The sequence below is a fragment of the Triturus cristatus genome, chromosome 11 (assembly GCF_964204655.1).
Source record: "Triturus cristatus chromosome 11, aTriCri1.1, whole genome shotgun sequence".
Taxonomy (NCBI): Eukaryota; Metazoa; Chordata; class Amphibia; order Caudata; family Salamandridae; genus Triturus; species Triturus cristatus.
In genome coordinates, this window is record NC_140594.1 from 675,758,633 (window position 1) to 675,785,150 (window position 26,518).

At 48.2% G+C, this 26,518-nt stretch overlaps 1 protein-coding gene across 1 annotated transcript in view; it reads right to left on the reverse strand.

Annotated features, from left to right (window-relative positions):
• The window catches only part of WDFY1 (WD repeat and FYVE domain containing 1), a 256,919-nt gene that overhangs the window by 95,438 nt on the left and 134,963 nt on the right, over window positions 1-26,518 (reverse strand). Inside the window, exon 5 of the mRNA XM_085634291.1 lies at window positions 6,008-6,158. Within this exon, the coding sequence (XP_085490417.1) occupies window positions 6,008-6,158 (151 nt within the window). The remainder of the gene's footprint in view (window positions 1-6,007; window positions 6,159-26,518) is intronic.

The following is a 26,518-nucleotide window of genomic DNA, read 5'->3' on the forward strand; positions in this document are numbered from 1 at the left end:
AAATTTTGCTGATTGGCGGGGACTTGTTCTATGGCATGTTTTTGTAGGAGGGAGATTACCTCCTGCTTTAGTAACGTGGAATGTTCTTGTGACATAGGGCGTTGCCTGGGTGGAATGTTTGGGGGGGTAGATGTTAATTCTAGACAGTACCCTGAACTAATAATTTGGGTCACCCATCTGTCTGAGGTGATGGTCTCCCAGACGTGAAGGAAATTTTGTAGCCTGCCCCCGACCGGAGTGGCATGGTCTAGAGGGAGCAGGGGGGAAGTCATTGGGTAGGCGGTGTGGCAGAGCGGGCGGTATTTGTTTTGCCTCTGCCTTTATTGTTATTGCCCCTATACCCGCCTCTTTGATAACCCCTTGTGAAGGTGGATTGAGCAGGGGATTTGTAGGAAGTGGACGCGCTATCTGAGGAGTATCCTCTGGCGGTACCCCGAAAGGAAGAGCGGCGAAAGGAGCGTCTAGGAGGGTGTGACTGCAGGGCTCCCATAGATTTCGCCGTATCTGTGTCCTTCTTCATTTTCTCCAGGGCCTCATCCACCTTTGGACCGAATAGATGTTCTTGGTCAAAGGGATGGTTTAGAATGGAGGCCTGTACCTCAGGCTTAAAGCCTGAGAATCTGAGCCAAGCATGGCGACGGCGGAGGACACTACTGTTAATGGCCCTGGAGGCTGTGTCTGCTGCGTCTAAGGCACATCTTATAGAGGTGTTAGTTATGGTTTTACCCTCTTGAATTAATTCATTGGCCCTATTTCTGTATTTTTCTGGAAGATGGTGCATGATGGTCTCTAACTCATCATAATGCGCTCTGTTGTATCTGCCCAATAGCGCCTGAGTGTTGGCGATACACCATATATTGGCTGCCTGTGACGCAGTGCGCTTTCCTGACGCGTCTAGCAGCTTTGACTCCTTGTCAGGCGGTGGGGCTTCTCCTGACGCCTGGGAGTTTAACCTCTTCTGTGCAGTGGAAACCACTAGGGAATCCAGTGGCGCCGGCCTTTTGATATAGGCAGGATCTGTGGGGCAGCTTTGTACTTCTTCTCTATACGTGGGTTAATGACCCTAGCCCTAACTGGGTCTTTAAAAACCTCTGGTGCATGTTTTATTACCCCCTTGAGCGTAGGTAGTATAGCGGTAGACCTATGTGCCGTATCAAAGGTGTCTAGGAGGAAATCCTCCTCTACCGGGTCAGTGTGTAGCTCTACCCCGTGATAATGTGCCACCCTCTGAAGTAGGTGATGGAAACCTAATGAGTCTTCCGGTGGGGATGGCCTGGATGGGTAAAGGTCATCTTGTGGGACATCTGGAAGGTCTGGATTATTATAGTCATCCCATGGGTCTGGGGATCCTGTAGGGGTGGGGTCTTGTGGCACATCCCCTGGATAATATGGGTCCCCCTGATCATCATCGTCTGGAGACGGGGTCGGGGAGCGATGAGGTGGAGGTGGGGGTGGAGAAGGTGGAGGGGGTGGAGAAGGTGGAGGGGGCGGAGGTGGAGAGGGTGGAGGAGGTGGGGAAGGAATTCTGAAAGGGGAGGTAGCAGAGTCCTTCCTCTTTGGAGGTGGAGGCGGAGCCGGTTTGTCCAAGTGTCTCTTTTTAGAAGAGAGAGTCAAATGTCCAGTTTTTGGATCCTTGGTAAGTGTCTTTTGCAAGGGATCCGGCGTAAACAGTTCCTGTGACAATGGTTGTTCCGTCGGCGCCGAAGGTTTCGGGGCCGATGACTTTTTAGGCTTGTCCGTGCTGTGCTTTTTAGGAACCTCCGATTTTTTAGTCGGCGCCGAGGTGGACTTCGGCGCGGGAGTCTTGGTGCCGAGGGCCTTATGTGGTTTGGTCGGCACCGAAAGGCCTGGTTTCGACCCCGAGGGCTTCGGTGCAGAGCTCGGTGTCGAGGCCGATTTCTTTTTCGGTGCCGAAGTGTATTTTTCGGCACCGCTGGCAGGCTGGCTCGAGCCCGAGCCGCCGGAAGGCTTATTTGGCTTCTTCACCGGGCCCGAAGGTGGGGTGTTTGAAGCAGTGTCTTTGGTCTTGCCTAGGCCCGAAGGCGTGACCGGAGCCTTTTTGGGTGTCGGCGCAGGTGTGGGAGGGGGTATGGTACTCACGACCCTCTGCGCCGGGGTGATGTTCACCACATCTGAGTCGTCGGCTTCGGAAGCACTGACGAGGTCTTCTTCTTCGGTGTGCTGCTGTCCCGGAGCTTCGGCGTCGTCCCCGAAGATATCGACTGGAGCGGAGGTCGAAGCGTGCGCCATGTTGCGTCTGGCCCTTCGATCTCGAATAGTCTTTTCCGATCTGAAAGACTTGCAGGCGGGAGAATCTCGAGCCTCGTGTTCAGGGGAGAGGCAGAGGTTGCACACCTCATGTAGATCGGTGTGGGGGAATTTGGACCCACATCGAGGACTCTTCTTGAATGGAGTTCTTTCCATCAGCCGAGACCGGAGCGTGGATAGGCCCGAAGGCCGCCGTCGACGACTGGAATCGAAGAAGTGTCGAAGAGAAGGTGTTTGAAGAGATCTGAACTGAACAATACCGATGAGCGAGGATTTTGCGTCGATCGGTGAACTGGAAAAGTTCGGAACCGGAGCGCGAAGTATTACATCCGAGACCGATGGCGGAAAAAAACAATCTGAGGATGGAGCCGAAGCCCATGCGCAATACGAACCAAGGGAGGAGTCACCGACCTCGTGACTTCCAAAGACTTTCCAAGAGGAAAAACAAACTGCAAACATCCGGGCCCAACACCAGATGGCGATCTATGCAAAAGTGTGTAATCTGCAGCTCATATGCCTCGAACATAAAGCTTAAAAATTAAATATTAACTTATTTTTGGACTAAGACGTCTATCCCTGTGTGAACCTTATTTTTAACAAACATTCAAACTCAGCTTTTTAAATATAATATTGGAAATACCAAAACATTCAGCATCTACAGAACATGTGTGCACCACTGAGGGCAGGAGTTCAAGATTCACTACCTCCAGGTTTAGCCTGTAACAAAGCAAGCTTTCTTAAACAAACACAGCTCAAAGAATCCCTAAACGAATCTGCAAAGCACAATTCCCTCCGACACAGTGAACATATGAAGCCTGAGCAGCAGGACTATAGAAGCTTAACTGACACCCCAACAGTATATAAGCACACAAAGCAGCAAGACTCTGTCACCTATAGATTAGGCACTACATCGGAAGCAACAGTATCCTCGTCCCTACAGATACAAGCTTCCCTCAAACACACACATAGATCAGCACAGGCGGCAGCACGAAAGGACCAATACAACATGAGCACTGCGCATTTCAAAGGCTGGACACAGCAAACCCAGCAGCGGTACTGAAAGGTCCAAGGAACATACACACTTCAGGCATCAGTAATACACACATCTTCAAAACATAGAACTGACATAGCAGGAGTAACAGCATCAGGGCATGCTTGCTTACAGAGGAACCTCACCGTGATTCCTCATCCTTGGCCAGCATGGCATGGATCCTTTGAGAGCAAAGTTGACCCCGGCCCCCTCCCCATCACCAAGATTCGATGTGCTTTCCTTGGTCACCGCCTTACAGACATGTTTTCCTCTTCAATGTCTAAGCATGGATACAATGCAGTGTCTCTCATGCTGTGGACCTTACGTAATACCTGCTTGCACCTGCACCCTGTGCTCTTCAGCACACTGTGTTCCACCAACACACTCTGCTCTGGTATACCATATAGAAACGTCTGCACTAGAGTACAATATAGTTTTTTTTTGTCACTCAGGTCATGTTTAAAAAAGCATTGGCAAAGCCAACAGGTCTTAGTTTTGAAAATGCTTGATTAGTCAAAGTAATTGTTTTGCCAATACTTGTAGAATTTCGTCAAAATCATCGGAAAAGCCAATAATACCTTCTGGCCATCATCTACCTTTTTATCTGCACAAGAAGGCCATCATTTTGTATAAGGATGCAATTTGAAGGGCATCTTGGAGTGTTTTCTTAAACACTTTCAAAATGGTCACTTTGTGCGACACGCAGGATGCCCGTGTTTGAAAGTATTTAATATAACAATGCAAGGTACCAGGATGTTATTGGCTTTTTCGATGCTTATGACACAATTTAACAATCACTGGCAAAGACAAAAGCAGGCAGAGAGATGGGAGGTAGTGGGTTGCATTTCGGCCATATTCTGCTTGAGCAGAGAGGCATTGAAAATGCAATGTTGGCGCAGAATTATCAAAGGAACACAGAATAAGTATTTTCTATACATGGGCCACTTAAAGCTCTGCACTGTCACAGAAGCCAATGGGAAAAATAATGGCAAAGCCATGTAACCATCCACGAAATGTGATTGTGTTGTGACTTGAATTGTTGCTGTGCATCCTTTCCCTTATTTACCTGTTCACAGCTGCTCAGCCAGTATGAATGTGATGTAGTGGAATGCTGGAGTGCCTGGTGTGGTTCAGAGTGTGTCAGTTGGAGTGTGTGGGCTGAGAAGCAAGGAGGCTGCTCCTGGTGAGGCTATTTGCTACCTACTTACCATCTTAATATTCCTGTAACGAAGTCTTAATAAACCTTATCCTACAATCTACCTTATGGCTACCTGGACATTCTCCATTGCAACAGAATGCTTTAATGACAGCCCACCGAACTAATGGCAAGTCTTAAAAAATGCCAACAGACAATGGCTTTTGGGGCTGACCAAAGGCCTACTCTCCTTGAAATCGACATTGTATGTATGAAATATTGTACTGGTGAAATGAAATAAATGAAATTTATAAAGCGCACAAGTACTCAAAGGTGTCAAGGCACTGAGAATCTGATACAGATGTTCCAGGGAGCAGAGAGCAAAGCTGTGTAAAAGGCTCCCAAGGACACTCTTAGTAAGAAAAGAGCCAGGTTTAAAGGCTCTTTCTGAATATTAAACGGTCACCCAGTTCCAACAAATGGCGAGGAAGAGAGTTCCGGAGTTGAGCAGTCAATAGGACAGAAGACCTTCCTTCTCATCTAGCTTTGCGAGATCTTGCCAGGAGAAGCTATTTACTCTGAACAGAGTATAGCGGTCGGGCCGGATTTTACTACTGAAATTTAGATTTTAAAAAGTAAGGTCCGTGACCATGCAGAGCACGATGAACAATACAAAGAGCTTTAAAAGAGATTATTTTCCTAACAGGGAGCCAATGTAACATTTTAAGCTGCTGCTATTAACATGAAGTATTTGACAACAGCTACAGCTACCTGTATACTAGACCTAAAAAGACCTTGAAAGGAAGCATTTACAGCACCACATCCTCCCAGGTTGGAGTAACAGTTCGGATGTACAGAAAGGGCGAACAGTCTGATCATAATCCTGAGTCCATGCATTAGGAGTCCCAAAGCCTTCCTGCATCTAATGAATAAAACTCCAGCCAGAGAAACAAGCCAATGAAACAAAGCCAGCACCTGCCCTGGTGCGGGAACAGTCTACCCAGAATGGTTTTGTTTCTCAGAATTACAGCAAACTGTATGTGAGCCAAAGGCTGTTTAGCTTTTTTCCACACTGAAGAAAGATGCTGATGTAGGACATGTCATGGTCAGAGCAGCAGCAAAATCATTACCTCCAAGGACCATCCAGACCGAGGAGTCAGTTCCTCACATCTGCCACAACAGCATGAAGGAGTGAAGAGTGTCTCATGTGGAACAAGAGCCTCCTGTTGATCTCTTGCCGACTTCCATGGCCAATACTCTTCACTACACACGGCACCCACACACAGTTATAGCTTGAAACATGTCAACATACATTCACCAATCACAACGTGAGTGAAATGGCACTATCTCGCAATGCAGGCCTCAAGGGGGGGGCAACGCCTGCAATTACAGTATGCAGGTGAATTAATCTGCATTGACAGAATCCCAATCTGATGCTTTTACCAAGGTGTGGCACAACAAGATGAGGGTAACAACAGTGCTGGTTTGTGGGAGGACAAGGAAATAGTGGACTTTGTGATATGCCTTGTCACTTCTGTACCCTCTTCAAATCTGCCAACGTGCAAAAAGGATACTGTAAGCAGGAAGCCCAGGAGTTGAAGTAGTATCGGCCCAGCATGGTCCCACTTATGGTACACATCCAGCTAATGCACTTATCATGCCCCGTGCTGATAATCCATTCTGTTGTCAAGGCGAAAATGGCTGCCGTCACGCGATTCTGATGAGCTGAACAATTACAAGAGGCAAATTACATTCACAAGGTTTTTCATCATCAACCAGCTAAAGTATAAAATATTTTTTCCCATGAGACACACAATTTAATGAGTCACATTCACAAATTAAAAGTGAAGTCTGAATTAAATCCAGTCAAAAGACATCTCAAAAACCAGCAGGACCAATATTCAAAGGATAATCACTAAAATACCAAGGGCTGCACAAAGTATAAAAAAAAAAAGATGCGCCGTGCAATTCATCTAAATACTGCTGTAAACAACCGGCAAATAATTTCAAAACAATATAACAGTGTGTTTGACAGTTCGCACCAACATGTCCTGACCCTGCCTCAACACTCAGGGGCGTCCCCATAGTATGGCAACCTAATTCATTCCAGTATTTTGGGATTAGGATACATCATAAACCAGCTGACCTGCTTGTTGGCAACCTTACAAACGCGGCGATGGCTACTAGGTTCCAGATGGTTTTCTGGCGCACCCTCCCCCTATTGGTCATGGGTCATATAGCGCTACGTAAAATGGTGGTCCTGCCGAGACTCCTGTACTATTTCGCTATCCTGCCTTATTATGTCACGCCCCTCTACCTTCGCGCATTCAAATTCATCATGAGGGAATTCATTTGGAATGGTTCCCATTGTCGAGTGGTGCTCTCTAAGCTAGATTTGCACATGGATCATGGAGGTCTAACTGTTCCAAACATGAACACTATCGTCTCGCTTCCAAGCTTAAATAGGTGGCCAGATGGATGTCGGGACTCCAGGTCGCTGACAGACACAAACTCACCCCCTTGGCCACTCCAAGCACTGCTTCGACTATTTGACACTTGCACTTGGGGTAGGCCACAGGACTCCCTGCTGCTTGGAGTTGCTCACCGCTCCCTTCTGCAGAAGCTTGTATCTCACACGAACGACAACCCATATGCGCCGGCGCTTCCCATATTAGGCATCCCCGTGGTCCAACTGTTACCACATCCACTGAGCTGTTCACATGGTGGGAGGCTGGCCTTCAAACTTTGGGCGACCTCTATCGTGACAGTGTCCTGCTATTTTACGACGCACTGGTAGGGGAGGATGGCTTATACCCAGGTTGAATTGTCTTGCACACCTCCTTAATTGAAGCTTTGGGGTACCAATGGGAGACATGTCAGGCGAGTGTCAGACCCACCTCACAGTCCAATACCTACATGTAATGGGAACAGGTGGACATCTCACCAGATGGTTTGATGCTTCCCTACGTCAGCATGTGGTAGTGTCGCTCTCCCCCCTGAGTCAGCACTGGGAAGTGGACCTGGCCTACTCCTGCGCAGAAAAAGAAAGGGCCGCAATATTGGAAAGTCCTAATAAAATTCCTTGGAATGCCCATTTTCGCCTATTTCAATATTACATCTGTTGTGCCAGATGCACTCCCATGCATTGGGACCAAGTGATGACCTTTGACTACCATTATTTTAATTGACTTTTCGTATTGTGCTTTATCCTAGCTTGAATGTACAACATCATTTTTCCTGCATGTGCCTTTTTACTTGAAGGTTTAACAGAGTAGAACTGCCTTGCCAGGAACAGAATGTGTGGGATGTGCATTTGAAAGCATAAGATAGAGAGAGAGGTGTGGAGTGTACTTCTTGGTCTCGGAGTACAGTGTTATAAGGTGTGGTGCTCAAATGTGCATAATGTTGTACATTGGGAAATGAAGTGTGTGATGCTATAGGCAGTTGTGCACAAATGTGCATTGTGTTGTACTTTGGGAAGTATATGAAGTTCTTACTATTGGCTTTGACATGCCCTCTGCCATCGTGAATTCTGACTTTGTCTAGCTTGAGCTTTTGCGCACACAGGCAGGCCCCCAGATTACTTAAATTGTTTAGGCTATTCACGCTCAACTTTGTTTTTGGAGATTGTTTTCTGTACTGTTGGAGACTTTCGTAAGAATCGTTTAGATAGGTGACAGAAATATGTGAGAGCACAGAAGGAACAGGAGAACTCTTTTGCCTATGGAATGCTTGCATTGAGAGTGGCCAACTCCAGTAAGTTTTCTTGTAGCAGAGGCGGGCCCCTCGAAAACTTCTAGTGCTTTGATATGATAAAACAGAGGTTTGTTGACTTGGAAACCAAGATTTGTTTGCCCTGAATGACTGACGCATCTACAGTGTAGCAGTTCCTGGTTTGCTGAGTCTCTTGACCGGCTGTGAATCCCGTAGTCTGGAGTGGGCCAATATGCAGTGTTTGCAGCCGGTGATGGTTTATTTTTGATTATTGACATTGTGATGTGTGAGTGTGTCTGGATGCACATTCAAGTCTCCAGTGGTTATAATATTCTGAGGTGTTTTCATTGTGATGTGTGAGTGTGTCTGTGTGCACATTCAAGTCTTCAATGGTTGTAATCATCTGATGTATTTAGTGAATATATCTTTCTGATTTCTTGGAGTGGACGTCCATATTATTATCTGCTTGCATTTCATTCCATATTATCTGCTTGTATTTTATTACATGCATTTTATTCCAAGCATTTAACAGTTGCATTTGCTTACTTACAAGTGTGATATTATTGCTTGCACATATATATACACACAGATATATATATATATACACATATATATATTTATATATATATATACACATGTGAACAAGGCTCGATAGAGCAGAAACGCCATGTGCCTGATGTTATGACAATAAAGATCCTTTGATGTTACCGAGTAAGTGTCGGACCCGTTTGTTTTTGAGTGAGGCTGGACTTTATGCTTTACCAGTCAGCAGGCACTGGTTCCCGGCATGTCCTCTCATTCTTTGAGCAACGCGCCATCTTGCAAGTCTTGGACTTTGTATAAAAATACAGTACGTCGCCCCCCCCAAGCAGATAAGAGTTTCACTGGATAATACTGCTGCAAAGGGAGAGAGGAAACAGTATTGTACTGCGGAAGGTAACAGACAAATGACTTATCATTGATGTCTCCCCTAGATGAACTGCTGCGGTGGGTGTGAGGACCGTGGCCAACAGGTCTGGGGCACCACTGGGTGTACGGGTGCACAATTACTCAATGTGCACTTGAAGCTGGACACACAAAACCTGGCATGGATTACCTCTAGGAGCAGCGCTAGCAGTGGCTACATGGCGGCGGTTGGGCTTAACAGCATACTACAATGGGAGTGGACCGCTGAATTTTCCAAATAAGCTTCCAGGTGGAATATCTCTGTTGATGTGGAACTGGCACTGAGGAAAGCTGCAAGGCTGAAACACGTCTGCCCAAGTGTTTCACGAACACAGCATTTCAACGCCATGTGCCTGATGTTATGGCAATAAAGATCCTTTGATGTTACAAAGAAAGTGTCGTACCCGTTCATTTTTGAGTGGGGCTGGACTATATAATCCGCAACATTCTATTCCCAATAAGTCTGGCGCCGGTTGATGAATCCTCGCGAAATTTTCCAAACTTTTGGCCAGGTCCGCTCCGCTCCTACCCTGAAAGTTTTGCGGTGATCCGTCAAGCGGGGGCCGAGAAAAAAGGGGGTTCCCAAAACGCGTTTTCCCCATGCAATTTTCCATAGGATCTGTTGTCGCAGCTACAGCCCGAACCGCTGAACGGAATGGCACCAAATTTGGCAAAGAGGTAGTCCTCAGTTCAGACTCGTGCCTTTTGCATAAATGGTGTTAATCCGTTCAGTAGTTCCTGAGAAAATTAGAGTGAAAAGTACATCCGCGCACCCTACCCGCACCGTAAGCACACCCTCCTCGAACCGAGCGCGCACCCTCCCGATCGCACGCTGAATGCTAATTGGCTGTCGAGTGTCTGTCTACATTCGAAACCAGGAACTGTTGGCGGCCATTTTCTGCCTTGGTAGAAGCGAGGCTGAAGAAGCAAGGGGAATAAGTGTGTAAAACATATAAAGGGGGCAGAGTGGAAATACTCTGACCCTCTAGAGGTGCTTAGGGGTCCCAGAAGGACCCCTTGGGGCCCCCTTTTTAAAAAATAAAAAAAACGGCGAAATGCACGCACGGTGCGCGCATCCTATGGCGTTGGGTGCACGGATTCTCTCGCGTTGGGTGCGCGGATCCAAGGAAAAAAAAATAGAAAAAAAGACAAGAAATCATTGGTTGTATGACAACTTTCTACACTGAAAGGTAGGGTGTATATTTCAGTTTTTTTAAAGGCATGATTCTTATTGGCTAACAAAAACTGATTGTAAGGAACATTATATATGATAAGCTGATATGTTGAAAAGTCAAGCACACTTGCTGTCTTGTTTAGCAACATTGTGTGCTGAACTTGTGCTCAGTGCAGTGTTCCATGACCTGTTTCTATGGTAACAGGCAGAAGGAAGATTGGGGGAAGGGTTGAAATGTATTTCATTTGGAAAGGGTTGAAATGTTTAACCAATAGAAATGTATGTTTGCTTTTGAATTTATGTGTGAAGGATTGTGATTTGATGTTTACATGTATATGTGTGGAAAATGAAAGGGAAACTTTTCCATTCTTTGTTTTTGCTGAGAGGTGCACAGTGCAGAGATTCTGTAAAAGAAAATCTGGTGAGTGACTGATATACTTCTTAATCTACAAAACAACTTGAAAGGTGAGTTATTTAACCCCTTCGCTGCTAGGCCTTTTCCCCTCCTGTGCTAAGCCCTTTTTGGGCTATTTGAGGTAGTGCGCGCTTAGGCCCCTGTAACTTTTTGACCACATTAGGTATCCACGCCAAATTTGCGTCCTTTTCTTCCAACATCTTGGGGATTCTAAAGGTACCCAGGGTTTGTGGATTCTCCTAGAGGGTTCCCAGAAATTAGTCAAAATACAGCAATTTTTTTTTTTTTTTGTGAAAAATGTGAAAAATGGGCTGCAAATGAAAGCTTCTGGGTTTTTCTCTGCAAATGGTATCAAAAAAGGGTTTGTGGGGCTGAAATCACAATTTCTCCAGCTTTTAGGGAATGACAGACTTTTGTTAGAAAACCAACATTTTTTACACAGTTTTGGCATTTTTCTGGGACATACCCTATTTTTGCTATTTTTTGTGCTTTCAACCTCCTTCCAGTTAACGGTAGAAAAGGGTAACAAAACAATAATGGATCCTGGAAAGCTATACATTTTTGAAAAGTAGACAAAATTCTGAATTCAGCAAGGGGTCATTTGCGTAGATCCATCAAGGTTTCTTTATAGAAATTTACAGGCAAATATATGAGAAATTAAAAATTTGTTGAAAAAAGCAGCCTCTTGAGTCAACGTTTTTACCTGTAACTTCTTCGAATTATGACATCTCTTTGAAAGCAATGTACCGTTACATCCGGTAGACCTTCCTGGTTGTGTGGACATATAGGACTTGTAGGTTCATCAAGAGCCCAACGAACCCAGAGTAGAAAAATGAGCAGCATTTTGTAATGTTTTTTTTTTTTGGTCCGGGTATATAGCAATTATTGTGGGAAAATGTATACTTGGAAAAATCGGTATGAAAGTCACCTATGTATTTCTGAAATGGGAACAAATTACAGAGTTCAGAAACAGTGCATATTTGCACATTTTCGAAATTGGGAATACTCATATTTGCATGACAATTATTGGTCATTTTTCAAAATGACTTTTTTTTTACACAATGTCTTTCATTTGGAAGGGAGAAATGCATCAAAAATCAACAGGTAATAACAGTAGCTTTACAAATTTGAACTACCCTAAGTCTCCCGAGAAAAATGGTACCTCACTTGTGTGGGTAGGCATAGTGCCCACGACAGGAAGTGGCTCAAAACCTAAGGTGAACACACCACATTTTCACACTGAAAATTTACACTTTTTTTGCAAAGAGTCTAGCTGTAGTTTTTGAACCCTAGCCCTGCCGGCACCTAGGGAAACCTAGCAAACCTATACATTTTTGAAAACTAGACACCCAGGGGAATCCAGGATGGGGTGACTTGACTGCCTCCCACCATGGTCTGTTACCCAGAATCCCTTGCAAACGTAAAAAATTGAAAAAAAAACCACATTTTCCCCACATTTCTGTGATGCAAAGTTCTGGAATCTGCGTGGATCCACAAATTTCCACCCACCCCGCGTTCCCCAAAGTCCTACGAGAAAAATGGTACCTCACTTGTGCGGGTCGGCCTAGTGCCCGCGACAGGAAACGGCGCAAAACGCAACGTGGTTTTGGAGTGAAAAATGACCCTTTTTTTGGCAAAGTGACTAGCTGTAGATTTTGTACCCTAGCCCTGCCGGCACCTAGGGAAACCTAGCAAACCTATACATTTCTGAAAACTAGACACCCAGGGGAATCCAGGATGGGGTGACTTGACTGCCTCCCACCATGGTCTGTTACCCAGAATCCCTTGCAAACGTAAAAAATTGAAAAAAAAACCACATTTTCCCCACATTTCTGTGATGCAAAGTTCTGGAATCTGCGTGGATCCACAAATTTCCACCCACCCCGCGTTCCCCAAAGTCCTACGAGAAAAATGGTACCTCACTTGTGCGGGTCGGCCTAGTGCCCGCGACAGGAAACGGCGCAAAACGCAACGTGGTTTTGGAGTGAAAAATGACCCTTTTTTTGGCAAAGTGACTAGCTGTAGATTTTGTACCCTAGCCCTGCCGGCACCTAGGGAAACCTAGCAAACCTATACATTTCTGAAAACTAGACACCCAGGGGAATCCAGGATGGGGTGACTTGACTGCCTCCCACCATGGTCTGTTACCCAGAATCCCTTGCAAACGTAAAAAATTGAAAAAAAAACCACATTTTCCCCACATTTCTGTGATGCAAAGTTCTGGAATCTGCGTGGATCCACAAATTTCCACCCACCCCGCGTTCCCCAAAGTCCTACGAGAAAAATGGTACCTCACTTGTGCGGGTCGGCCTAGTGCCCGCGACAGGAAACGGCGCAAAACGCAACGTGGTTTTGGAGTGAAAAATGACCCTTTTTTTGGCAAAGTGACTAGCTGTAGATTTTGTACCCTAGCCCTGCCGGCACCTAGGGAAACCTAGCAAACCTATACATTTCTGAAAACTAGACACCCAGGGGAATCCAGGATGGGGTGACTTGACTGCCTCCCACCATGGTCTGTTACCCAGAATCCCTTGCAAACGTAAAAAATTGACAAAAAAAACACATTTTCCCCACATTTCTGTGATGGAAAGTTCTGGAATCTGCGTGGATCCACAAATTTCCACCCACCCCGCGTTCCCCAAAGTCCTACGAGAAAAATGGTACCTCACTTGTGCGGGTCGGCCTAGTGCCCGCGACAGGAAACGGCGCAAAACGCAACATGGTTTTGGAGTGAAAAATGACCCTTTTTTTGGCAAAGTGACTAGCTGTAGATTTTGTACCCTAGCCCTGCCGGCACCTAGGGAAACCTAGCAAACCTATACATTTCTGAAAACTAGACACCCAGGGGAATCCAGGATGGGGTGACTTGACTGCCTCCCACCATGGTCTGTTACCCAGAATCCCTTGCAAACGTAAAAAATTGACAAAAAAAACACATTTTCCCCACATTTCTGTGATGGAAAGTTCTGGAATCTGTGTGGATCCACAAATTTCCACCCACCCCGCGTTCCCCAAAGTCCTACGAGAAAAATGGTACCTCACTTGTGCGGGTCGGCCTAGTGCCCGCGACAGGAAACGGCGCAAAACGCAACATGGTTTTGGAGAGAAAAATGACCCTTTTTTTGGCAAAGTGACTAGCTGTAGATTTTGTACCCTAGCCCTGCCGGCACCTAGGGAAACCTAGCAAACCTATACATTTCTGAAAACTAGACACCCAGGGGAATCCAGGATGGGGTGACTTGACTGCCTCCCACCATGGTCTGTTACCCAGAATCCCTTGCAAACGTAAAAAATTGACAAAAAAAACACATTTTCCCCACATTTCTGTGATGGAAAGTTCTGGAATCTGCGTGGATCCACAAATTTCCACCCACCCCGCGTTCCCCAAAGTCCTACGAGAAAAATGGTACCTCACTTGTGCGGGTCGGCCTAGTGCCCGCGACAGGAAACGGCGCAAAACGCAACGTGGTTTTGGAGTGAAAAATGACCCTTTTTTTGGCAAAGTGACTAGCTGTAGATTTTGTACCCTAGCCCTGCCGGCACCTAGGGAAACCTAGCAAACCTATACATTTCTGAAAACTAGACACCCAGGGGAATCCAGGATGGGGTGACTTGACTGCCTCCCACCATGGTCTGTTACCCAGAATCCCTTGCAAACGTAAAAAATTGACAAAAAAAACACATTTTCCCCACATTTCTGTGATGGAAAGTTCTGGAATCTGCGTGGATCCACAAATTTCCACCCACCCCGCGTTCCCCAAAGTCCTACGAGAAAAATGGTACCTCACTTGTGCGGGTCGGCCTAGTGCCCGCGACAGGAAACGGCGCAAAACGCAACATGGTTTTGGAGTGAAAAATGACCCTTTTTTTGGCAAAGTGACTAGCTGTAGATTTTGTACCCTAGCCCTGCCGGCACCTAGGGAAACCTAGCAAACCTATACATTTCTGAAAACTAGACACCCAGGGGAATCCAGGATGGGGTGACTTGACTGCCTCCCACCATGGTCTGTTACCCAGAATCCCTTGCAAACATAAAAAATTGACAAAAAAAACACATTTTCCCCACATTTCTGTGATGGAAAGTTCTGGAATCTGCGTGGATCCACAAATTTCCACCCACCCCGCGTTCCCCAAAGTCCTACGAGAAAAATGGTACCTCACTTGTGCGGGTCGGCCTAGTGCCCGCGACAGGAAACGGCGCAAAACGCAACATGGTTTTGGAGTGAAAAATGACCCTTTTTTTGGCAAAGTGACTAGCTGTAGATTTTGTACCCTAGCCCTGCCGGCACCTAGGGAAACCTAGCAAACCTATACATTTCTGAAAACTAGACACCCAGGGGAATCCAGGATGGGGTGACTTGACTGCCTCCCACCATGGTCTGTTACCCAGAATCCCTTGCAAACGTAAAAAATTGACAAAAAAAACACATTTTCCCCACATTTCTGTGATGGAAAGTTCTGGAATCTGCGTGGATCCACAAATTTCCACCCACCCCGCGTTCCCCAAAGTCCTACGAGAAAAATGGTACCTCACTTGTGCGGGTCGGCCTAGTGCCCGCGACAGGAAACGGCGCAAAACGCAACGTGGTTTTGGAGTGAAAAATGACCCTTTTTTTGGCAAAGTGACTAGCTGTAGATTTTGTACCCTAGCCCTGCCGGCACCTAGGGAAACCTAGCAAACCTATACATTTCTGAAAACTAGACACCCAGGGGAATCCAGGATGGGGTGACTTGACTGCCTCCCACCATGGTCTGTTACCCAGAATCCCTTGCAAACGTAAAAAATTGACAAAAAAAACACATTTTCCCCACATTTCTGTGATGGAAAGTTCTGGAATCTGCGTGGATCCACAAATTTCCACCCACCCCGCGTTCCCCAAAGTCCTACGAGAAAAATGGTACCTCACTTGTGCGGGTCGGCCTAGTGCCCGCGACAGGAAACGGCGCAAAACGCAACGTGGTTTTGGAGTGAAAAATGACCCTTTTTTTGGCAAAGTGACTAGCTGTAGATTTTGTACCCTAGCCCTGCCGGCACCTAGGGAAACCTAGCAAACCTATACATTTCTGAAAACTAGACACCCAGGGGAATCCAGGATGGGGTGACTTGACTGCCTCCCACCATGGTCTGTTACCCAGAATCCCTTGCAAACGTAAAAAATTGACAAAAAAAACACATTTTCCCCACATTTCTGTGATGGAAAGTTCTGGAATCTGCGTGGATCCACAAATTTCCACCCACCCCGCGTTCCCCAAAGTCCTACGAGAAAAATGGTACCTCACTTGTGCGGGTCGGCCTAGTGCCCGCGACAGGAAACGGCGCAAAACGCAACGTGGTTTTGGAGTGAAAAATGACCCTTTTTTTGGCAAAGTGACTAGCTGTAGATTTTGTACCCTAGCCCTGCCGGCACCTAGGGAAACCTAGCAAACCTATACATTTCTGAAAACTAGACACCCAGGGGAATCCAGGATGGGGTGACTTGACTGCCTCCCACCATGGTCTGTTACCCAGAATCCCTTGCAAACGTAAAAAATTGACAAAAAAAACACATTTTCCCCACATTTCTGTGATGGAAAGTTCTGGAATCTGCGTGGATCCACAAATTTCCACCCACCCCGCGTTCCCCAAAGTCCTACGAGAAAAATGGTACCTCACTTGTGCGGGTCGGCCTAGTGCCCGCGACAGGAAACGGCGCAAAACGCAACGTGGTTTTGGAGTGAAAAATGACCCTTTTTTTTGGCAAAGTGACTAGCTGTAGATTTTGTACCCTAGCCCTGCCGGCACCTAGGGAAACCTAGCAAACCTATACATTTCTGAAAACTAGACACCCAGGGGAATCCAGGATGGGGTGACTTGACTGCCTCCCACCATGGTCTGTTACCCAGAATCCCTTGCAAACGTAAAAAATTGACAAAAAAAACACATTTTCCCCACATTTCTGTGATGGAAAGTTCTGGAATCTGCGTGGATCCACAAATTTCCACCCACCCCGCGTTCCCCAAAGTCCTACGAGAAAAATGGTACCTCACTTGTGCGGGTCGGCCTAGTGCCCGCGACAGGAAACGGCGCAAAACGCAACGTGGTTTTGGAGTGAAAAATGACCCTTTTTTTGGCAAAGTGACTAGCTGTAGATTTTGTACCCTAGCCCTGCCGGCACCTAGGGAAACCTACCAAACCTATACATTTCTGAAAACTAGACACCCGGCGGTTTCCAGGGAGGTATGGCTTGCGTGGATCCCCCAACGTTTCCTTACCCAGAATCCCCTGCAAACCTCAATTTTTGCTCAAAAAATCACTTTTTTAACACATTTTGGGGTGGGAAAGTAGTGGCATCACCGGGCTCACACAAATTTACCACCACCCAGCGTTCCCCCAGGTCTCCCGGTAAAAATGGTGCCTCACTTGTGTGGGAGGCCCAAGTACCCGCGGCAGGCAAGGGCCCCAAAGGTAGTGAGGCCACCTCAAGATGGCCTATCGCCAAACCACCTGGTTTTGCAAGGGGGGTCACTTTGGTTTTTGGCCCGGTGCGCGGCGGCCATCTAGGGAAACCTACCAAACCCAGGCATTTTTGAAAACTAGACACCCGGCGGCTTCCAGGGAGGTATGGCTTGCGTGGATCCCCCAACGTTTCCTTACCCAGAATCCCCTGCAAACCTCAATTTTTGCTCAAAAAATCACTTTTTTCACACATTTTGGGGTGGGAAAGTAGTGGCATCACCGGGCTCACACAAATTTACCACCACCCAGCGTTCCCCCAGGTCTCCCGGTAAAAATGGTGCCTCACTTGTGTGGGAGGCCCAAGTACCCGCGGCAGGCAAGGGCCCCAAACGTAGTGAGGCCACCTCAAGATGGCCTATCGCCAAACCACCTGGTTTTGCAAGGGGGGTCACTTTGGTTTTTGGCCCGGTGCGCGGCGGCCATCTAGGGAAACCTACCAAACCCAGGCATTTTTGAAAACTAGACACCCGGCGGCTTCCAGGGAGGTATGGCTTGCGTGGATCCCCCAACGTTTCCTTACCCAGAATCCCCTGCAAACCTCAATTTTTGCTCAAAAAATCACTTTTTTCACACATTTTGGGGTGGGAAAGTAGTGGCATCACCGGGCTCACACAAATTTACCACCACCCAGCGTTCCCCCAGGTCTCCCGGTAAAAATGGTGCCTCACTTGTGTGGGAGGCCCAAGTACCCGCGGCAGGCAAGGGCCCCAAACGTAGTGAGGCCACCTCAAGATGGCCTATCGCCAAACCACCTGGTTTTGCAAGGGGGGTCACTTTGGTTTTTGGCCCGGTGCGCGGCGGCCATCTAGGGAAACCTACCAAACCCAGGCATTTTTGAAAACTAGACACCCGGCGGCTTCCAGGGAGGTATGGCTTGCGTGGATCCCCCAACGTTTCCTTACCCAGAATCCCCTGCAAACCTCAATTTTTGCTCAAAAAATCACTTTTTTCACACATTTTGGGGTGGGAAAGTAGTGGCATCACCGGGCTCACACAAATTTACCACCACCCAGCGTTCCCCCAGGTCTCCCGGTAAAAATGGTGCCTCACTTGTGTGGGAGGCCCAAGTACCCGCGGCAGGCAAGGGCCCCAAACGTAGTGAGGCCACCTCAAGATGGCCTATCGCCAAACCACCTGGTTTTGCAAGGGGGGTCACTTTGGTTTTTGGCCCGGTGCGCGGCGGCCATCTAGGGAAACCTACCAAACCCAGGCATTTTTGAAAACTAGACACCCGGCGGCTTCCAGGGAGGTATGGCTTGCGTGGATCCCCCAACGTTTCCTTACCCAGAATCCCCTGCAAACCTCAATTTTTGCTCAAAAAATCACATTTTTAACACATTTGGGGGTGGGAAAGTAGTGGCATCACCGGGCTCACACAAATTTACCACCACCCAGCGTTCCCCCAGGTCTCCCGGTAAAAATGGTGCCTCACTTGTGTGGGAGGCCCAAGTACCCGCGGCAGGCAAGGGCCCCAAACGTAGTGAGGCAACATCAACATTGCCTATCCCAAAGGTCGCCTCACTACGTTTGGGGCCCTTGCCTGCCGCGGGTACTTGGGCCTCCCACACAAGTGAGGCACCATTTTTACCGGGAGACCTGGGGGAACGCTGGGTGGTGGTAAATTTGTGTGAGCCCGGTGATGCCACTACTTTCCCACCCCAAAATGTGTGAAAAAAGTGATTTTTTGAGCAAAAATTGAGGTTTGCAGGGGATTCTGGGTAAGGAAACGTTGGGGGATCCACGCAAGCCATACCTCCCTGGAAGCCGCCGGGTGTCTAGTTTTCAAAAATGCCTGGGTTTGGTAGGTTTCCCTAGATGGCCGCCGCGCACCGGGCCAAAAACCAAAGTGACCCCCCTTGCAAAACCAGGTGGTTTGGCGATAGGCCATCTTGAGGTGGCCTCACTACGTTTGGGGCCCTTGCCTGCCGCGGGTACTTGGGCCTCCCACACAAGTGAGGCACCATTTTTACCGGGAGACCTGGGGGAACGCTGGGTGGTGGTAAATTTGTGTGAGCCCGGTGATGCCACTACTTTCCCACCCCAAAATGTGTGAAAAAAGTGATTTTTTGAGCAAAAATTGAGGTTTGCAGGGGATTCTGGGTAAGGAAACGTTGGGGGATCCACGCAAGCCATACCTCCCTGGAAGCCGCCGGGTGTCTAGTTTTCAAAAATGCCTGGGTTTGGTAGGTTTCCCTAGATGGCCGCCGCGCACCGGGCCAAAAACCAAAGTGACCCCCCTTGCAAAACCAGGTGGTTTGGCGATAGGCCATCTTGAGGTGGCCTCACTACCTTTGGGGCCCTTGCCTGCCGCGGGTACTTGGGCCTCCCACACAAGTGAGGCACCATTTTTACCGGGAGACCTGGGGGAACGCTGGGTGGTGGTAAATTTGTGTGAGCCCGGTGATGCCACTACTTTCCCACCCCAAAATGTGTGAAAAAAGTGATTTTTTGAGCAAAAATTGAGGTTTGCAGGGGATTCTGGGTAAGGAAACGTTGGGGGATCCACGCAAGCCATACCTCCCTGGAAGCCGCCGGGTGTCTAGTTTTCAAAAATGCCTGGGTTTGGTAGGTTTCCCTAGATGGCCGCCGCGCACCGGGCCAAAAACCAAAGTGACCCCCCTTGCAAAACCAGGTGGTTTGGCGATAGGCCATCTTGAGGTGGCCTCACTACCTTTGGGGCCCTTGCCTGCCGCGGGTACTTGGGCCTCCCACACAAGTGAGGCACCATTTTTACCGGGAGACCTGGGGGAACGCTGGGTGGTGGTAAATTTGTGTGAGCCCGGTGATGCCACTACTTTCCCACCCCAAAATGTGTGAAAAAAGTGATTTTTTGAGCAAAAATTGAGGTTTGCAGGGGATTCTGGGTAAGGAAACGTTGGGGGATCCACGCAAGCCATACCTCCCTGGAAGCCGCCGGGTGTCTAGTTTTCAAAAATGCCTGGGTTTGGTAGGTTTCCCTAGATGGCCGCCGCGCACCGGGCCAAAAACCAAAGTGACCCCCCTTGCAAAACCAGGTGGTTTGGCGATAGGCCATCTTGAGGTGGCCTCACTACCTTTGGGGCCCTTGCCTGCCGCGGGTACTTGGGCCTCCCACACAAGTGAGGCACCATTTTTACCGGGAGACCTGGGGGAACGCTGGGTGGTGGTAAATTTGTGTGAGCCCGGTGATGCCACTACTTTCCCACCCCAAAATGTGTGAAAAAAGTGATTTTTTGAGCAAAAATTGAGGTTTGCAGGGGATTCTGGGTAAGGAAACGTTGGGGGATCCACGCAAGCCATACCTCCCTGGAAGCCGCCGGGTGTCTAGTTTTCAAAAATGCCTGGGTTTGGTAGGTTTCCCTAGATGGCCGCCGCGCACCGGGCCAAAAACCAAAGTGACCCCCCTTGCAAAACCAGGTGGTTTGGCGATAGGCCATCTTGAGGTGGCCTCACTACGTTTGGGGCCCTTGCCTGCCGCGGGTACTTGGGCCTCCCACACAAGTGAGGCACCATTTTTACCGGGAGACCTGGGGGAACGCTGGGTGGTGGTAAATTTGTGTGAGCCCGGTGATGCCACTACTTTCCCACCCCAAAATGTGTGAAAAAAGTGATTTTTTGAGCAAAAATTGAGGTTTGCAGGGGATTCTGGGTAAGGAAACGTTGGGGGATCCACGCAAGCCATACCTCCCTGGAAGCCGCCGGGTGTCTAGTTTTCAAAAATGCCTGGGTTTGGTAGGTTTCCCTAGATGGCCGCCGCGCACCGGGCCAAAAACCAAAGTGACCCCCCTTGCAAAACCAGGTGGTTTGGCGATAGGCCATCTTGAGGTGGCCTCACTACGTTTGGGGCCCTTGCCTGCCGCGGGTACTTGGGCCTCCCACACAAGTGAGGCACCATTTTTACCGGGAGACCTGGGGGAACGCTGGGTGGTGGTAAATTTGTGTGAGCCCGGTGATGCCACTACTTTCCCACCCCAAAATGTGTGAAAAAAGTGATTTTTTGAGCAAAAATTGAGGTTTGCAGGGGATTCTGGGTAAGGAAACGTTGGGGGATCCACGCAAGCCATACCTCCCTGGAAGCCGCCGGGTGTCTAGTTTTCAAAAATGCCTGGGTTTGGTAGGTTTCCCTAGATGGCCGCCGCGCACCGGGCCAAAAACCAAAGTGACCCCCCTTGCAAAACCAGGTGGTTTGGCGATAGGCCATCTTGAGGTGGCCTCACTACGTTTGGGGCCCTTGCCTGCCGCGGGTACTTGGGCCTCCCACACAAGTGAGGCACCATTTTTACCGGGAGACCTGGGGGAACGCTGGGTGGTGGTAAATTTGTGTGAGCCCGGTGATGCCACTACTTTCCCACCCCAAAATGTGTGAAAAAAGTGATTTTTTGAGCAAAAATTGAGGTTTGCAGGGGATTCTGGGTAAGGAAACGTTGGGGGATCCACGCAAGCCATACCTCCCTGGAAGCCGCCGGGTGTCTAGTTTTCAAAAATGCCTGGGTTTGGTAGGTTTCCCTAGATGGCCGCCGCGCACCGGGCCAAAAACCAAAGTGACCCCCCTTGCAAAACCAGGTGGTTTGGCGATAGGCCATCTTGAGGTGGCCTCACTACCTTTGGGGCCCTTGCCTGCCGCGGGTACTTGGGCCTCCCACACAAGTGAGGCACCATTTTTACCGGGAGACCTGGGGGAACGCTGGGTGGTGGTAAATTTGTGTGAGCCCGGTGATGCCACTACTTTCCCACCCCAAAATGTGTGAAAAAAGTGATTTTTTGAGCAAAAATTGAGGTTTGCAGGGGATTCTGGGTAAGGAAACATTGGGGGATCCACGCAAGCCATACCTCCCTGGAAGCCGCCGGGTGTCTAGTTTTCAAAAATGCCTGGGTTTGGTAGGTTTCCCTAGATGGCCGCCGCGCACCGGGCCAAAAACCAAAGTGACCCCCCTTGCAAAACCAGGTGGTTTGGCGATAGGCCATCTTGAGGTGGCCTCACTACGTTTGGGGCCCTTGCCTGCCGCGGGTACTTGGGCCTCCCACACAAGTGAGGCACCATTTTTACCGGGAGACCTGGGGGAACGCTGGGTGGTGGTAAATTTGTGTGAGCCCGGTGATGCCACTACTTTCCCACCCCAAAATGTGTGAAAAAAGTGATTTTTTGGGCAAAAATTGAGGTTTGCAGGGGATTCTGGGTAAGGAAACGTTGGGGGATCCACGCAAGCCATACCTCCCTGGAAGCCGCCGGGTGTCTAGTTTTCAAAAATGCCTGGGTTTGGTAGGTTTCCCTAGATGGCCGCCGAGCCCTGGGCAAAAAACAAAAGTAACCCCCCTTGCATAACCAGATTACCTATTGTTACTACAGCGTGAGAATTTAGGAATAATACTGCAAAGAAAATGTGGCAGACAATTTGAGGTTTACAGGACAATGGGGATAAAAAATATTTTTCAAATCACTAGAGAGACATCACCATGAACTCCCAAAGGTTTTCGACAATATCTACAGTTGGTGGGTTATTCTTACATGGAAAGTGTACCTTGGCAGAGAAACAAAAAAAAAAGATTCCTGCACAACCATCTATTCCTCAAACACACACACATACTGGTTGGATTTGGCACGAGGGCAAGTCATGGTTCAGTGTATTAAATTTTATTAACAAGAGATTTCACAAATATGAAATGCACTGTCAATAATTAAATTCACAAAAATCCAAACCAATGACTTGCAGCTCGTGAGCTGTAAAGCCACGTCAAGGCACCAACCGCTTTACAGGCCATTCACACACCTTTCATACGTGATACAAACAAGACCATTCGCACCACCAGGTACAAAAGCAACACAGTACAAAAATCACCAAAAAGGGACAAGGTACACCCTGCTTCAAAAAAACAAATATTACTGCACAGTCATCTAACCCGCAAGCACACGCACATACTGGTTGGATTTGGCACGAGGGTGAGTGATGGTTCAGTAGATAAAATTGTATTACCAAGTGATTTCACAAAAAATGAAATGCACTGGTAATAATTGAAAGGGCAAGAAACTGAACCATTGACTCACAGCTCGTGAGCTGTAAAGCCACGACAAGGCACCAACCTCTTTACAGGCCATTCATACACCTTTCATACGTGTGAGACATACAAAACCATTCACACCGCCAGCCGCGGGCCCATCACATAACAAAACTCACACCGGCACACAGCGCCATTCAAGGGCCCATCACTTTCACACGCCCACAATCCAGACACAGCAACTACACAGGCAGAAGGATTGCGTGGAGTGGCACTCAGCTAGCAGTGTGTGTAGTGACCAGCAGAAAGTCACTACTCACACACAGCCAGCCAAGCACCGGTCGACACACACCGCTAGCCAAACGCCAGTCCACGCACACCGCTAGCCAAGCGCCAGTCCAGGCACACCACCATCCAATCGCCAGTCCAGGCACACCGGCAGCCAATCGCCAATCCACCTACACCGCCAGCCAAGCTCCAGTCCACGGACACCACCAGACAAGCACCATTCCACACACACCGCCAGCCAAGCTCCAGTCCACACACACCACCAGACAAGCTCCAGTCCACGGACACCACCAGCCAAGCTCCAGTCCACGGACACCACCAGCCAAACACCAGTCCGCACACACCACCAGTCCACACACACTGCCAGCCAAGAACCAGTCCACGCACAGCGCCAGCCAAGCACCATTCCACGCACACCACCAGCCAAGCACCATTCCACGCACACCGCCAGCCAAGCACCATTCCACGCACACCACCAGCCACGCACACCACCAGCCACGCACCAGTCCACGCACACCGCCAGTCCATGCACACCGCCAGTCCACGCACACCGTCAGCCAAGCACCATTCCACGCACACCACCAACCAAGTGCCAGTCCACACACACCAACAGCCAAGCGCAAGCCTACACACACCGCCATCACATTTTGGATTTTTTTAGAAAAAAATAAAAACACAAACAAATTGCAAATAGATACAAATTTTCTAACAGAAAATCAGCAACTAAATACATTGCACTAACACCAACCTTGAAACAGAATCAAATTATCCAAAGAATACAGACCAGCCAGTTCACTTTACCACTCAAGAATCCTCCCAAAAATTTTTTCGCGTGTGGTACGCTCTAAAACAAGCAGAGAGACACAGTGCAGGATGAGAGGGACAATCGGGGCAGTACATACGACACTCCTTCCGCGTACCTCTTCGCCAACAGACTCTACATCTCCTACTGGGAAAATCTTTTGCGGGTGTGGGAGGAATGTGATCTGGAAAGTGGCGTTCTTTCAATCTAGCAACATCCTCCACCAGTCCAACTCTAGGAACACTTGCCTGTTCCACTACAACAAGGCTGCCTATTACAGACTCCTGAAACTTAGCAAAAGTCATCTTTGACTCATGGCAAGAATCCTGGAACACAACAAAAGCATTAAACATTGCCAAGTGGAAAAGATGGATAGCCAACTTCTTGTACCAAATGTAAGCCTTACGAAGAGCAGTGTAAGGTTCCAACCTCTGATCTACTCTGTCAACACCACCCATGTACCTATTATAGTCTAAAACACATACAGGTTTGCGCGCTTCAGCGACCTGACCCCAAACAGTCACAGGTGCAGTGCTTTCATCATGGATGGAAGTCAGCATGTAGACATCTCTCCTGTCTGTAAACTTCACAGCAAGAAGCTCCTGGCAACGCAACGCACTGCACTGTCCCCGCACAAGCTTTTGACAAACAAGTTCTTTCGGAAAACCTTTACGGTTACAGCGGACTGTGCCACAAGCAAAAGTGTCCACTTTGGCCAATTCCCTGAACAACCGTACACCAGTGTAGAAGTTATCTACATATAAATGGTGGCCTTTGTTAAAAAATCCTCTTCCAAGTTCCCAAACAATTTTCTCAGTCACTCCAAAAGTGGACGGACAACCAGGGAGGTTAAACCTAGATTCCTTACCGGTGTACACCCTGAAATTGGAGACATATCCAGTCCTACTGTCACACAGCATATACAGCTTTATTCCATAGCGTGCCCTCTTACTAGGAATGTATTGCCTAAAAACCAAGCGGCCCTTGAACAACACCAAAGACTCATCCACTGCAATTTCTCTACCAGGGGCATAAATCTCAGAAAATCGATCAACAAAGTGATCAAGGACAGGCCTAATCTTAAAAAGACGGTCACAATCAGGGTGATCTCGTGGCAACGCTAAACCATTATCTACAAAGTGCATCATCCGAAGCAGAAGCAAATACCTGTCACGACTCATGACTGCCGGAAAAATAGACGTTGCCATCAAGGGACTGCTAGACCAATATGAAGCCAATGATGGCTTCCTTAGCAAGCCCATCAAAAAAGTTAAACCCAAGAACTTCTTCATCTCTTCAACATTTGTGGGAGTCCACCGGGTAGCTCTAGAGTGTGGCTTAAGACTGGCACTGTTGTCCCTCAAAAACTGTTCGGCATACAAATTAGTCTGCTCAACAATCTCTGCCAAAAACACACCGTCCATAAACAACTGAAAAAAATTTACAGGCAAAAAGTTCTCGGTATTCACTCTAGACCCTGGAACACCAGTAAACTCAGGAAATTCCGGCTGCACCATGCCAGGGGCAACCCAGAGGTCATCACTTTCAACGGGAAGACTTGCAGCCCCAGCCTGCAGCCCAGATGTCTCTTGCCGCACTACACCAACGGAAAGGCTTGCAGCCCCAGCCTGCAGCCCAGATGTCTCTTGCCGCACTACACCAACGGGAAGCCTTGCAGTCCCAGCCTGCAGCCCAGATGTCTCTTGCCGCACTACACCAACGGGAAGCCTTGCAGCCGCAGGCTGCAGCCCAGATGCCTCTTGCCGCACTATCGGCACATCAGTCTCCTCCTCTAACACAGGCACTTCATCCGCACTAAGAGTATCTTCATCATCCGATGACCCCATACGGAGAGAAAACTCACTGCCAGAATCTTCCCCTGCCCCCTCTCCCTCAGAAGCAGAGTCAGTCTCTGACCCAATATCAGAGGAAGACTCAAACAGCAAACCAACAACCTGCTGAGCAGTCATCCTGCGGCTAGCCATTATACCTACTAAGATGGAAGACTGCACAAACAAGTCAACAACAACCAACAATGTGCACACCAAGTAAGTAAAGAATTGTGTACCTTTATCACAAAGATCAATGTACTCAAAAACTATACAATCCAATTACAAGAGACAGCTGCACTCACCAGAAATAAACTCTGCAGTGACACAGCAAAGACCAACGATATCAAACTAGAAAGAAGAAAAAAAAACAAATTACTCACAAGACAACAAAATACACATCGAGCACCAATGCAAAAAGTTTTTGACACTCAAAAACCAAACATACT